The sequence below is a fragment of the Micropterus dolomieu genome, linkage group LG20 (assembly GCF_021292245.1).
Source record: "Micropterus dolomieu isolate WLL.071019.BEF.003 ecotype Adirondacks linkage group LG20, ASM2129224v1, whole genome shotgun sequence".
NCBI classification, from domain to species: Eukaryota; Metazoa; Chordata; class Actinopteri; order Centrarchiformes; family Centrarchidae; genus Micropterus; species Micropterus dolomieu.
The window spans coordinates 14,484,044-14,499,894 of record NC_060169.1 but is presented as its reverse complement, the minus strand read 5'-3'; the positions used below and the strand labels follow the sequence as shown (position 1 = coordinate 14,499,894).

The window sequence follows — 15,851 nt, the reverse complement described above, 5'->3', positions numbered from 1 at the left end:
GACCCCTCCACTTCTTCTCTGGGGAGGAGAAAGGAATTTAGGGTAGCTCCAAATTTATTCAATGTAAAATGCACAAATCCACACCGTTGTTCACTACATCTATGTAAAATCAGACTTTGAGCACCCCCATTAGCCAAAATGGCATGATCCTTGTTTCGCTGCGAAGCTTCGGCTGTGAGATTGACATTGTCGAATCAGGCTCCGCCCATCGAATCTTCGTCTGTTTGGGGTCAGCCCTTTTTTATATATATATAAGGGCTGGGCACGTTAATGCGTTATTGCAGTGGAGGGAGACTTCGGCAGACTACGTTTTCATGTTTTTTCTGTATTTTACCACCCGCAATCCGTTTTCACGGCAGCAGGTGAGCCGCTTGCTTGCTAAAGACGCAACCTATCAAACAACTCAAACAACCGAAACCAACATCTGCACCCTGTGTGTTCAATGCTGCTTTACCTGGTCCGTGCTTGTAAAATATCCACTGCGACTTGTAACGTCATTTCATGTTTTTAACCGAATGAAGTCTGTGCGAGCCATCGTTTCAATGTAGACATTGTCCCAACCCTACTGAAAATAGTGTTTATGCTGCTCCCTGATAAAAGATACCTGCTGATACCTGTTCAGAAAAAAACCCAAGAAAACTGTGCTCTGATGGTACCTTGCTTTAATAAGCTAGATTAAAGGTAATGCCCTGGCAGTGGCAAACAGCTTTGGTTTAATATTTTACAAGACATATATTATTGTTACTGTGTATATAGCTGTACATTTAAATCAAAAGTGCGCAATACACTGCTTTAGAATTAATTATTGAATTTTGCGCGCAACAATGCGATTAAACGCATACATTTTAATCTTTGCCCAGCACTAATATATATATATATATATATATATATATATATATATATATATATATATAGACAGTAAAAACAAAACAGTAAAAGTATCTACATGTACAGTTGGATTGAACAATGGTGTCAGCCTCAACAGATGTACATACTTAAACAACAAAGTAGGGCATTTTTCAGCTCCTTCCACAAGGACCCCATGTGAGTATTTTCTGCTCTGGCACCCTTGTGATTAAGATGTGGCTATGTTTAGGCAACTCGAAGTACTTGGTTACGATCAGATCACCCTCATGGTATAAGGAAAACAATACTTTTTTGGAGAGGACAATTTTTGCAAGGCTCAATGTGCCCAAGCGTGATATGTGGTTTTTATTCAATATAATGTTTGTCAAGTTATATACTTTCATTCACGTATCATAGTCAGCATGACTAGGAAAAGTCCAGTAAGAGAGTAACCATCCAACAATAGAAGAAAAATTGTTTAACCTAGTCATAAAAATAACACTTCAATACAACACTCCATGCAGTTAACTGTATGTAATATACATACAAATAAACAAAAAGCTGTCAATTATTTAATACTTACAATGCTAAATCAGTTTTTATTCTTGATAAATTAAAATAACTTAAGCAAACGTTTTGTTTTAGGAATGTTAAATATCTATTTTGCTTTTGGCTACATTAAAAACCATTGACATATTGCTGTTTTGTTTAAGGTGTTCTTATATTAGCATTTTGTGTTCAAGCTGGAGGGAATCTTAACCTGTGAGAACTATCTGGTCTCACTACTAACAGCTCATAACATTTTTTGAGCTAAGTAAAAACTAAATACTAAAATACACTAACTAAAAGGAAATATAAACTTTTACTTCAGTATGATCTTTACTTACCGTAAGTGCTAGAACAAAGCCACAGGGAGCTCTGTACACATCTTTCTGTGTGGTAAGCAGCAGTTGTGCTTTATGAGCTTTTCTTAAAAACGTAAACCACTACATAAAGCAAATGCAAACATACCATAATACATATTTTACTACTTTACAAATAAATTTTAGATCTTTAGACTTAACTATGCATTGGCATTATTTCTGTCAAGCAGAATAAGCTTCTCGTCCTCACTCCAGTTTTTTCTTCTTTAATCTTTTTTTTTATCTGTATGATTAAAAAAGCATTAGCTCATTTGCCAGTTCAGCAGAAGGCTAGTGTATGAAGGTTTACTGTTACCTTCTGTGAGCATATTCCAGCTGATGTTAAGACGTTTCTCTAACCCAGGGAACACATTTTACATTTTTATTGCAACAAACTTTAATGTAATACTGTGGTCAGGAAGAAATAATACCTTAAGAGAAGTTTTTACAGAAGACGTTTGGTGTGACAAGGCACATGTTGTTCTTGGTAGCAGATGGTAGTCTGATTTGCACAGTGACAGATCACTCATATTGCCATTGACACTAATGGCTGTGGAATTGAGCGGGGACACTGGGGCAGCTATGCAGTCTTACATCCATGTCCAATCACTGCAAAGCAACGCAACCTGTCGCAATAATTATGACAGAACTATTGAGGCAATTTTTTGGCGACTGTCTCACTGTCCCACTAGTGTTCCCCTTGATTGGCCTTGGTTGCTTGCAAAGTCATTGTCATTTCTCACAACTTCATTACTTTGTGGCACAAAGCAATTTCCATCGTCTGTGCTCTTCCCACTCTGTTACCCCTAAAGGGAGTTCACACCATATGTGCACGACAACACCCTGTCGGATAGACAAGGTGATGTCTTCTAAGAGCGAGTTATCTCTCATTATAATAGTGAGCGTTGTCTTTCTATTATAATGGTTTGGTTTTCTTGGATATGTCCTGTTGCTGAAACTGAATTCAGGTAATGTAATAGCTCCCGACTGTGGCCTTCATGGGATGAAATTAGAAATGGCTTGCTTTATTATTGCTCAGGCTCATTCCATTTATATCCTTACATTTTTAATCCTCAATAAAGTTCACATCAGGAGTTTGTCTGAACAGCTTACCACATCTTCAGGCTGCTCTTCTGAAGCAGCAGGCTAATAAGTATATTGCTGTTTACGTCTCACCCCAGTCTCGTTTGTAAGTGGTAGTAACATTACATTCAATCAGGAACTGTGGCATATACCAATGTGAAAATACTCCATTACAAGTACAAGTCTTAAGAAAAAGTACTGTATTATTTACAGTAACATGAACTTATATATCTGTGTGTAAAAGTGAAAGTACACATGGCCCATTAGCTACTTTAATGGCTAATTTCATCCTACTATATATTTCTATTCCACTTCAGTGCAGACGGAAATATTATCATTTTTACTTGTACCCATTTATTTGCTATACATATTAAGAGTTTAACATACAAAATACATGAAAGCTTTAAACAATTATAATAATTATTAATATATAATAATTATTAATATTGCAGTATTGCTGCCTTTACTTAAGGACAAGTACAAGAGGATCTGAATACTTCCTCCACCACTGTAAAACTCACACGACTCACACACAAACACATGCTCTCCATGCAGTGTTATCATAGCACTTAAACATCAGATGAGTAGATTAGTGTTTTAATCTCACTCTGGATCTGAGGCATCTCGCTCCCTAGTCCTACCCTCAGCCTGCTGTGAAATATTCCATCCACTCAACTGTAAATAAGTGCTAACAAGATTATCAGATTACCCTTCATCCAGGGCACCCAACGACTGCTGGGCACAGTAACTGCAATGATGTCAAAAATCCCTGTAAGATAATTGCGTTAGGAGGCACCATTTTCATGCAAATTTTCCAAAGGCTCACAAAGCTCAAGGGCAGCTTAAAACACTTTTCCTATTTGCAGTATGAAATATATTTCTTTGGTTGCCACTACCAGGCCATGCTAAATGTAAAGAGTGTAGTTGGAATGGGTCTATAGTTAAGAAAATGGTCCCAGTGTTTTTTCCGTGTCTCTTAAACAGGCTGTCTAGAAACTGGGCCAAGTTTAATTGAATTGACAGAAACAGATTAATCCCAGAACTTATTTTAATTATTTAATATTCTCATGAATAAGTACTGTACTTTATTGTACAAGTTGGAAGGAAACGTATGATGGCATTAAATTAGACAAAATGACATTTGCGGTGGTTTGCTGATGTTGAGTAGATGATACAGCATACTATATAGGGTCCTCTATAATGCGGCCATCATTTATACCATAGCAGTGGAACAGTGAATTTATATTCCAAAGTCATCCTGTCAACTAGTTTTTGTTTTATGATTGTGGTTTGAACAGGATTTACTGTCCTTGCCCAGGTACAGTGACTGGGTGGGGCTGAGCCAAAAGAGAAAACAAACGGGACGAGCTCCCACTCTCTCCTCCCTCTGTCACTATAGCAAATATATTTATATGCAAATTGGCCTGTGAAATAAAATGATTCAGAAAGCTTGATAGGAAGATGTTATATTTAATCTCTGGGGTTTGAGTCATTGACTAGGGAGAGGGGAGAGAGATTGCTGGAGATGCTTGGCGATGCGGGTGGAGGAAGTGCAAGTGCAATCTCGTCCCTCTTTCAGTTACAGTAGACTGGTGAATTGCATGTAGCAATCAGATTTGAGTCATGGATTTATACGTGTGATACAAATTTTGTCAATACAGAAAGTGTTGTGCATGCACAGAATGCCCAGACCGAGATCTAAAGGTTATAGCTGCATGTGGGCTGCCGCTGGAGACAGCTAAGTATATTATAGAAATCATAGTGTGTATTCTTTGGGAAATAAGAGACAGTTTTCTCCAAAGCAAACACTGTGATTGGCATGTACTTGGTTCTGTTTCTCTGTCCAAATGTGGCAGTAGCACCTGCCTGTTCCTTCTGTTTGTCTGCTAGTGTCTTGTCCAGTTTCCTCTCCGTCTGTTTCATCTGTATGAGTCTCTCTGATTTCTTGGTGTTTATTTCTCTGCATCTTTGGCAGCGTCTATGGCTTTCTCCACAGCCAGTTCTTTCTCTGTTTGCTCTTTTCTTTGTACTCCCTCCAGCACTGCCGGTGAATTATAAAATGCATAAATTAAATGCTACATAATGTAGTACATAATGTCTAATGACAGTGATGGGTCCTTGCAGGCTGATAGCAGACACCTATAGCGCTATAATACATATATAGATTATTTATAAATGGCAACACATTATTTTAAGTACCACTATTAAGCATTTATTAACATTTAATAAATGGTTTACAACACACTGTAATTGTGTTGTTTAGAAGTGGTGGCTAATGTATGAACAGATCATGCATGACAATATTTTATATTATTACAACACAGTTGTAAAATTATAAATAATGTCTAATTAGGAGAGTTAGAATTGTTGATATATACTGTATATTAACAAACACCTAAAAAAGTCCTTATAGCTGCATACAGCTACATTATAGTGTGTTATAAACCATTTATTAAATGTTTGTGTACTGCTTTTAAATGCTTAATATTATACTTTAAAACTAATGTGTCACATATAAAGGATTTATGTTTTCCCCACAAGCTGGTTTGGGTTTGATAACTAGCAAGATGAATTAACCTTGCTTCTTTGTTGGCCATCAGTTCAGCTTTAGCATTTATATAATAATAATCTTTATTTGTTTTATTTTTTTTATCATCCTGATCACTTTCCACAACGAACAGAAATACTGAAGGTACACACACACACATATTGTTACCTATTAACAATTAATTTGGTCTTATTTAATCCTAAATCTTAAAACCAGCAAATGCTTCATTAGTAGCAGCCTGGCACATAAAGGGTTTCCTTGCATGTCAGCTGTGAAATGTGTTCAATCAAATGAACTTTGTTTGTGAAAAATTCCCATATGTTAACCACACTCCTGGCGTGATATAAACAATTTACAAGAACACATACCAGCAGATGACATGCAGTGGTGAAAATGACAGCTAGCAACCTAGTTTAATGGGCTTCTTACAAGATGTCGCGTGATGTCAGTGGCAGATTGCAAATGTCAAAGATGGTTCATTTGATCCTTGTAGCCGGCTGCCAAGCAGAAGTGGAAGCAAGTACACTAATAGCGTACATCTCTGTCTTTCCCCAGTATGTTTCTCTTTCTTTTTCTCTTCCTCTCGCCTCTATTTTCTCTCATCTTTTTTTTCTTTCTCTCTCTCACACACACCCTCTCTCTCTCACACACACACACACACATATGCACACACACACATATGCACACACAGGTGGTCTGGCATTGCACCAGTAAAATCAAAGACAAAACAGACTGGATAGAATACTGAAGCTGGGTGTAGTGTCATAGCACAGCATCAGAAGTTGCCATGGAGCTACAAAAGTGCACTGATGCTGTTTTCTCGTTTCACGTCCATCTCACTTTTATCTTCAGCTGTATTTATATCACTGGGCTTTGTGCTGGCTGTTTCTGCATGTTTCCTTTTTCTTTCTTCCAACAGTATTATATTAACAAAAGTCAATTAACAACAATAATTCTGAAAAAGACAATGGTAAAGCACAAAATGAGTAAAACTAAATAAATCTTAATAAAAACTTGCTTAAATGCATGGCTCTCCGTTCTGGAGGGATCCCTCCTTTGTTTTGGTACTTATTTAGGTTTCTTCCTTTTTTCCCTGGTAAAGTGTTTTTCTTTTAGTTTTTCCTCATCTAAATGGATGGTCTAAGGGAAGAGGATGGCTGATGCTGTACAGAAAACTCTTTAAAGCACATTTGTGATTTGGGGCCATATAAATAACACTGATTTGACTTTTAGAAACGGCAAACAAATCACTGTTTTACTCTGATGGATGAACATGGCATTACTCTAGAATTTGACTTAATTCTTTTTATTCATTTTATTTTTTTTACTGTCTCTTCAAATATTTTTTCTGTGACGGGTAGATAGGTGTCTGCCACATCTAAACCCAAGGTATAAGTATAGAAGGTGGTGTCCAGTTGTATGGCTTTTCTTATGACTACCACTGACCAATCTGTCAACCGTCCCTGCACACACACACACACCTACACACACACACACACATCCACCAGCAGTCTCTAGAGTCTGTGCTGGACAAAATCTAAAGTCAAGCATGAATACAGAGGCTGACAGGCCAATTATCAGATGTACTCTTCGTTCTGCATCCCCACCTCTGAAGGGAAGCAGATGTGAGAATCCTGTCGCTTTCACTCAAGTCGGTACAATGACATGGCCCAACAACAAAAGGCACACGCTTTGCAAGGAATCGAGATGGACAGAGTTGTAAACCACGTCTTGTCATAAAGTTTTATCTGGTGGGTTTTCACATTTCAAGCTTCAGAAGATTTGATGTGGTATGGGGATGTTTGTCAAAAGTTGAAATGCGTCTGACGTTTCACCCCTAAAGTTTCATAAGGGAATGGCATTCCTTGATGCTTGATGCTTTATCTCCACTGACTGTTGTAAGCAGCGGTTTCTGTGGAAACCTCATAATGTTTCATAAAAATATGAAAACGTCACTTTTTTATCACGACTTCTCTCTCCATTTTAGGAAGCATACAGCACGTCATAAAATAATTACCAAGGTTAAATGAGCTTGATAAAATGCATATATACATGTATAATATAACTAAAGAACATTTCTTTGCTTCATAGGTGAATGTAGTTCCAGCATGTGTCAGAGCCCTGACTAAGATGCTGTACTGTCCATACTGTCGCAGCATGCCTGGGCTGAAACCTTGTCACAACTACTGTCACAACGTTATGAGGGGCTGTCTAGCGAACCAGGCAGACCTAGATGCTGAATGGAACCTCTTCATCGGTAAGGACAAAAAAAACCCATTCTGATTTAAATCGAGTGCTCGAATTGAGTACCCGTTCATTTTTCATTCTCATTTTCTCTTTGTAATCTTCGTAGGTTTGTGTCTTTCCATCTGTCTGTCTGTGTGCAAAATTGTACTTCTAAGTGTTACTTTTCCAAGGCAGTGTCTTTGAATAGTCTCTGTGGGAATTCAGTAGGATGTGCTGTGTTAGATTCAGCTTTAAAGGATTTACAGAGACAAAACTGAAATCTTATTTGTGCAACCATTCCTTCTTTTCTGTCTGAAATGTTGTTTGCTATTGCTGGAGTCCTGGCATGGTGCTTAAAGCTCTGGTCCCTGCTGTTTGGGATTGATAAAGGAGAGCAGATCCTAGGCAAACACATTTTCTATAGTGTTTCCAGCTGAGCTTGGTGAGTAATATAGCACTTCAGTTAGGCTGTAAGTAGCTGGCTGCTGTAAGCCCTCCTGTTAAATGGATACCAAGGAGGCACATAGCGTATTCCTGCTGGATCTTTTGTAGGCCAATGCTTTATTTGTTTTGTACCCCAACCCTATCCTCCCACCCACACCAACAGATATTTTCTAAATGGGGCAACATTTTTTCAAGAGACATCCCTGATGACTGTGTGTCATGAACTGCACTTCTAAGCTTTTGGCTGTTTTGTGACAGGCCTGTCGTTCGAGAAACCATCAGATGACGTACTGCTTGTTCTCTCCAATGGCATGTCTGAAGTCTCAGATCAACACAGGCCCCTATGCACTGAATGAGATGTCTCGCAGCTTTATGACATGTGTTAAAAAGTTAGTGTCTTGTTCAGTTGTGAAGAGGCAAATCTATTGCCGCAAAGGGATGCTGTGCTTGACAGTAATGGGAAAAGCTGTTGTTACAACAGAATGATGAATCTGGTTAGACAAAAACACCCTTGAGGTGTAGAAATAGTGGTTTTTTAATTTTAAACCACTTTTTGTGCAGACATTGTTTTTTGGTTTGGAAAGACAGTGTTGCAGAGGGTATTATAATTAGAAATGTAGAACCCAAGGGATGTTTATTTTCACCATGAAAGACTCATTTTTTGATGTCTACTGACATTTCGTATTCATTATCTGTTGCTAAAGAACTTCGATTTGCTTACTATGCAGGTTGCAAGAAATATTGATTTGTCTTTCAGAGACTATTTCTAAATGTATCACAGGTCAGTTCTCACCACTGGAGCACATCTTTGCATTATAGAAATTTATGGATCGAGCCTGTACACAGTATGTCATTGTCATCCCTTTAAATCATCACTTATTAGAGAAGGTTAGATTAGAAGCACAGCTTTCAATTTTTAAGAACCCTCAATGACATTTACCTGTAGACTTTGTTCATGCTTAAATGTCGCTATCGATAGCATTGATTTGTTAGACCACAGGAGAAAGGAGACTCAAGGCTTTTTTTTAACTTCATTTTAAACTTCTACAGCAAGAGAGAAAAAGAGAGGAGTTCTGAAAATGGCCTGTAATCTTTGTAAATCCTGCTGAATCAAAGACATGTGTGTAATAAATACAAGTTTTGTTCCCTGCTTTATTAAAAACAGGCCAAAAAATAATAGAAGAGTGCCAAGTTGGCTCTGTTCTATCAGAAGTGAAGGCCAAAACCAGACAATGATTTTTTATCTCTAATGTACAAAGTTGAGCTTTTCTCATTCTTACATTATTGGAACAAATCCAAATTGAAAACACTATTGCAACATCTGTTTTGTATAGATAAGACACTGAATAAAACAATGTGGACAGATTTATCTTACATTTAACACTGTAAATGTATTGTTGTATTTATAATGTAAATCAATAAAAACAAAACATATTCAGTTAATGACTGATTTCCAAATATTTCTTCTAAATAATGTCATTGCTTCATTCTTGTTTTCAGTGACATGCTCACACACAATCTCTTGTCAAACACATGGAAGCAGTTGTGTTGGTAATTAGCGTAGACTGAAGTTTAACTTATTTTCTTCTACCAAGACAATCTGACACCATAAGACTACATTAGCTGTAGAGGTACAATACATGCCTTTAGCAGAAAGCTCCTACAAAATTTAAATTGACAATCTCTAATTTGTATAGACTAGCAACATTACTTCTACAAACCACCATACAATAACTCATTTAAAAATGGGCTAATTTTACAGTACTGACCTACAGACATGTCTGTAACAAATATAGGCCTTTTTTAATGGTGGACATTTTGAAATGTCATGGCAAAAAATGCACATGTGCAATTAATTTCATGAATACTGGCTGCATTCAATTTAGGTGAATTGCAGAGTGCTGCTATTGTACATGCTGGGTTGGGGCTTTTTGCTGCTATGAGAAGTCAAAATGGCTGCTGTGAAAAAAGGCCTATTATTTTAAACTATTATTTTGGTATGTAAAGTCATTTACTTTATGGAAATATGATATGTGAGAAAAACTGAAAATGGACCCTGCCAAGCATTTTCTTGTGAAACAGACTAAATATAACAAGCTGGCTTATAAACCTTTTTCTTCGCTTTGAGTTGAGGTGCTAGATAATGATGGATGATGAGTGGCAGTAACACAATGTGTCAAAGACTTTCTAATGGAAGAAGCATCAACCCTGTCCAGGCCAATGACGTGCGTGTGTTTATTAAGTTCTTGGCTTAATTCCTTCTCAATGCAGTGAAAAGGTAGACTTCAGAAATATGGTTAGGAATAATATCTTAGTATTCATTTAGCTTTAGGAACAGTAAAAATATTTTGGACCGACATTTCATTAATGCAATTAGATTTGCACAGACCAGAGAGAACATTATTAAGTTTTTATCACAAAATAGAATTATAATATAAACTCTAATCTAACTGGATAAATAGATTTATAGCACTGGAATATATCACAAACAACTGTTGGGACTGAACATGTCATCTTTAAAGTCGGTTTTCAGTAATCACATCATGTAGCTCTACTACATTGCTCTATTCAGTTAGTGTTGTTTTCCTGCTTCCTCTTAAACATTTCTAGAAATGCATGTTCCCTTATTCCCAAAACACATGGTGACATCAACTACCACTGCTGACATGTCTGTAGACAACAATTTTTGGCAAGCGCAGAACAATACCTTATTCTCACACTCTCAAACACAAAAAACAGATTCAGAGTAACACATGACAGTCACATCACATGCTGCTTTTCTGTTTTGTTTTGTTAGAAAAGTGAAGATCAGGATTTATCTGTCATCATTTTGCCACAGAAAATATGTATTTCATCTGATGAAATATAGCATAAGACACAATGTGTCTCTTGGCTCTTCTTAAAATGTGAAAGAGGGAATGGTTGCGTTGGGAATAAATGCACAAAAAAGTTTTGTCCCCTTCCAAACTAAGATCTTTAATCAATGCTTTACTGTACTGCACATATTCATATATTTAGAAAAACTACTTCTACTACTACTTCTATGATATACACCACCTTTAGCTTTGGCTGGGAATTTATAGTAAAAATAAATGGATAGGAATAGAGATTTTAGTTGTAAGGATGTCAAGCCAGTGAAGTCAACATGTTCTGAATGTAAATGCTGTACAAAGCCATTAAAACATCACTTAACACAATCAGAGGACTTTGAGACACACTGTAACACCAAACAAATCTAGAAGACTTACAAGCTTGAGATTGAAATTAAATTTGAGGCAATCTAACAAACTGATAGCCTCATGATTTTAATATACACGTGTAAACACAAGCAGATTTAGATATTAAGATGTCACTATCACTCTTCTGTGGGTTTTACAAGCATTACTGGGGAGAGCAGAAAGAATGTGCCAATGCTGTTTATTCTTGAAATTGGAACAATAATGACCTTGGTGAATACTTTGTAGCCTGATATGTAGCCTACATATCACTATGCAGAAGAAGAATGATTACAGGATCCATGTCATACATTTCAAAGTTACAGTCACAGTACAGTAGCTGACAGCTTGTAAAGGTTACCGTAACGACTTTGTGGCTTCTGGGCTGCAAATGGAAGACAGATTGTCAGTGAACAATGAGCATAAACCTGAGGAAGGATGTGATTTACCTGCTCGTACCTGTGCTGAGTGATTTTAGGCATCCTGATTTTAAGTGTGTGTGGGTGTGTGTGTGGTACGGTGGGGGTGTGCTCCAATGTTCAGGGAAAGAATTCATGGTTTGGCCAGTGGAGGATACCACAGCATCAGTCACCTGCCATCATGATAAATGTACCCAGCTCTGCATCGGGACAGACACATCATTATCATTTTTCTTGTCAGCACCTTGTTAAAATACCCTAAGAGAGAGAGACGGACAGAGAGACAGACAGAGAGAGAAAGAGTGGTGGTACAGTAATGTGTTATTCACACACTACTGTAGTTCATCAGGCTCACACCATGACAGGCATTAAGTGACATCAGTGGAACATAAAAAGTTCAGCTACACCTGGCCAAAATTAATGGCATGTTTTAAATGACTGACAAACCCCTACCTCAAACAACAGTTGTCCAATCATAGCTTTGCAACCATAACGAGACACGACAGGCCTGTCAGACTGTGGATTTCTCTTCATGTTGAAGGGGTATACGTGGGGTTGTAGTAAGACCAATACTTTTTTTCAGCCTTTCCAAAACCACAAACACAAGAGCAAAATGTAAAGAATTGTTTATCTGCTCTAAAGTAAGCTGCAATTGTTAGCATGTCTAGCTTACCAGCTTATGACCTATGCCAAGTATTAGCATATCACTAACTAACTAGGTAATATTACTTTGTGAGTGTGTGTACTTCCGAAAAAGTTGTGACGTAGCGAACTTGTAACTCACGTCTGATCAGCTGTTTCTGCTGTCGGCGTCTTGCCCGGTTGTGTGGAGTTCTGCATGTCGGCCAAGAATTTCATGCACCTCGCGGCTGGTAACGCTCATTTGAGCTGAGAAAAGAGGTGGATGCAAATCTTGGCAGGTAACCATCATCTCTTCTGCCAAATTTTGCATTCACCTCTTAAAGGTCCTCTTCAGATACTTTTCTCTGCACACTGATCAAACGGGGTTATCACTACATTGTTTTGCTGAATCTCAATGAATGCTAGGCTACTTCTACTCAGTGTAATAAAATATTAACGACTCTTAACTTTCATAGAATAGGCTATATACTTCATTTATCCCCATTGATGAACCCCACAAAGGATATTATAGCGTTTAAAAGCATTATGTGGAAGTAAAAACAATTCTCGGGAGGCATGCAAAACTCGCATAACACCGGATATTCCCATTACGTGCGGAGACATGGCTGGTAAGAGTTTGCCCGCTTGAAACACATTTCTGAGGTACTCTCTCCATTTTACTTAGATCATTGGCCATCAGGTTAATACGACTGGTTTTGTTTCTGTGCGTTAACACAAAGTGTAGCTTGAAGAGACTACAAACTTTGTTTTGTTATACAATCTTGTGCTGTATAATGACAAATAAATAATCTTGTACCTTGTACAATAAAAATGTGTCTTAATTATTTCCTCAGTCTATTAGCATGGTAGCCCTAAAGTGGCTTTTTAAGACCTCATCATTAATAGTCAGCTGGACACATTGTTTTCAATCAACTCCTGGAGCTAATGTTAGCTTAATTAGCTAGCTAGCGACAGCTGATGAAATCTTGGCTTGTTACAGTTTCAGCCGACAAAACAAAGCCTGCTTTTGTCAACCTCTGTCTGAAATCAAGGACCAGTTGTTTCAAAAATGACAAAGAATTGATAATGGTTGTGGTAAATCCACGATTATCATTTTATGTGCCATGTGAGAATGGAAAGATTGACAGGTATAGTAAACTAAAGGGGACAGGGCTTAGCAAACAGTCAATTCTATGTATTTACAGTAAAAGTAATGAACTACTTCTAGCTTTAAATGAGAAGTGATGTGTGAATAAAATTGTATTCCCTTATTGCTTGCACTCGGCTGTGCCTGTGTACACATTATTTCTCCTAATTAAGATATAGTCTTGTGTTGTCCTCTGTCGAGTCCTTTGACACCACACTGTAAGTGATCCTCATTGATTTTATTTGCTCATTTCTTTTTAATTGCATGGATTGTGTCCCAGTGTAACTGAACCTCCCCACAGCCCCCCAGTTCATGAGAATTCAAGCCAGTATTTTTTCTGTCCTCCAAGAAGGACTTTCTATGATGTCAGTGAGATTATGAAGATGAACACCCTGCCAGTGCTTTACTTTAAATGATATAGATAGCTTGGCAGAAACTAAGCTTGCACTCTTCTTTACTGCACAGTGTAGCCTTAGAAAAATCTTTACCTTTCTTACTGTAAAAACTCTACGGTGTCGCTCAACATCCACATGGTTTAACGGTAGAGTTATTGAGTGGTCTTTAAGATTCTTCAAGTATGTCATAAAAAACTGCATTTTTAAGTAACATTTACCAAATGCAAGCACACACAGAGACCAGACTCACAGGCGCTCAAACTGACAGAGTATCAAACATGATGGACTCGGTAACAAACATGATAGGAACAAACAAACAAGCTAGCTAGTGGGTTTCTCCCTGTCAGAGAGCTCAAGGCTGGATGACTCACTTAGCCTAGTGGAAGTGATCTCCATATTCTCAGCATAATCAAGAACCAGCATATTTTCTTTCTAATTGCTACTGGCTGTGTAGAATCTGCAAGATGCTGATTTTCTGTATATGTGGCCAGAATGCTTTTGCAGCTACACTTTATACAAGCAACATATGATTTTTGTAATACTATGAGTTACCACAGCTGATGGCCAGCAATGTTTTATTTGGTAATTGTATTGCCTTCACACACATGCACACGCTGAGTGTTGTTTTTGTTGTATCTTATCCTAATTGTTTTATTTTTCTGGAAACCATATTGTTAAGCGATATCAGATGCATTGTTTTATACATTTTAATGTTATTGCATATTTTTGCCTTTTCAAATTGCATATGCCTAAAGGAATACTGTGACATTTTGGGAAGTGTACTGATGTTTTGTTGCCAAGAGTTCGACTAGAAGATTGATACCACTCCCACACCTGTACAGTAAATATATAGCCACAGCAACAGCCATCAGCTGTTAAGCTGTTAGCTTAGTTTAACATAAAGACTGGAGGCAGGGGGAAACAGCTAGCCTGGCTGTTTCTAAAGTCATGTGCCAAACTGCAGCTCTAAAGCTCACCAACTAACATGTTATATCTTATTTGTTTAAATCAAACATATAACGACAGTTTGTGGTGTTACAGGTACAGTTGACAGTGTTTGTGTTTAGACAGGAGTGCTCTGTGTAAGTGTGAAAGGGTGGGTGAGGTTTGTTTCACACTTGTTACACAAACAGTGAGCTTCATCATGATCATGAGCTTTACTGTGGATGTGATCATGAAGATAGTTTAGCAAAGGTGAAGAATGCAAGTTGTATCCTTTGAGGGATACTGATACTGTATCAAACCTGATGTAACAATGATTGACAGGAACAATCTGATTTGGAGTATCTGGATTTGGAGTTTACTTGATAAATGACATGAAACCATTTGCAAGTCATTTTGTACTGTGGCTCTTAAACTGAAACATAAATGCATCACTGCACTGTAGAACACGCTGGCAAAGACATAATGTGTTTGTAATCTCTTATTGCATGACTGTGTGTTTTTATCCACTGAGACTGAGCCCCTGAAAGAAAGTCAGGGAGCTCAGTGGTCTGTTGGGACAAAAATTAATCCATGGCTTTATCCGAGTTAGTCAGTGTAGTGCTGACTGCTTCAAAATAATCTGCAGGTCTTCCATTGGTTGTTTAATAATTGTTTAACTTTACACATAACTTGACTGGAAATTGTAGCATTTTAGATAATTTATAGCTTATTTTCTATAATCTCATTAAACATGTTCGGAACTCAAGAAGCACACAAAAGTGGAGTCTTTATAATGTTATTTACGGAGACCCAATAATTTCCACCATGAGCAAGCACTTGGCGACAGTGGCACGGAAAACCTTTTACCAGGCAGAAACTTCGAACAGAACCTAGATTCAAGGTGGACTTGGTCGACTGGGTTGAGAGAGAAAGAGAGAAGGGAGAAAGACAGATGCCATACTGTAATTCCAGTCTACTTAAAGTCAGAGCCTTTTGAATTTTAATTGACATTTAGTGTGTTTTGTTTTTCAGATTAATACATTTATACCGTAACCCAAGATTCTGTACCTTTTGTGATCTC

At 37.6% G+C, this 15,851-nt stretch overlaps 2 protein-coding genes across 7 annotated transcripts in view; one reads left to right on the top strand and one right to left on the bottom strand.

Moving 5' to 3' along the window:
• The window catches only part of gpc5a (glypican 5a), a 310,361-nt gene that overhangs the window by 74,059 nt on the left and 220,451 nt on the right, over window positions 1-15,851 (bottom strand). The gene's annotated exons all lie outside the window — the stretch shown is intronic.
• gpc6a (glypican 6a) overlaps window positions 1-15,851 on the top strand; it is a 297,605-nt gene that overhangs the window by 230,446 nt on the left and 51,308 nt on the right. For all 6 annotated transcript variants that reach the window (XM_046032409.1, XM_046032411.1, XM_046032412.1 and 3 more), the window contains one exon: window positions 7,471-7,636. In XM_046032409.1, coding sequence (XP_045888365.1) covers window positions 7,471-7,636 — 166 coding nt within the window. The remainder of the gene's footprint in view (window positions 1-7,470; window positions 7,637-15,851) is intronic.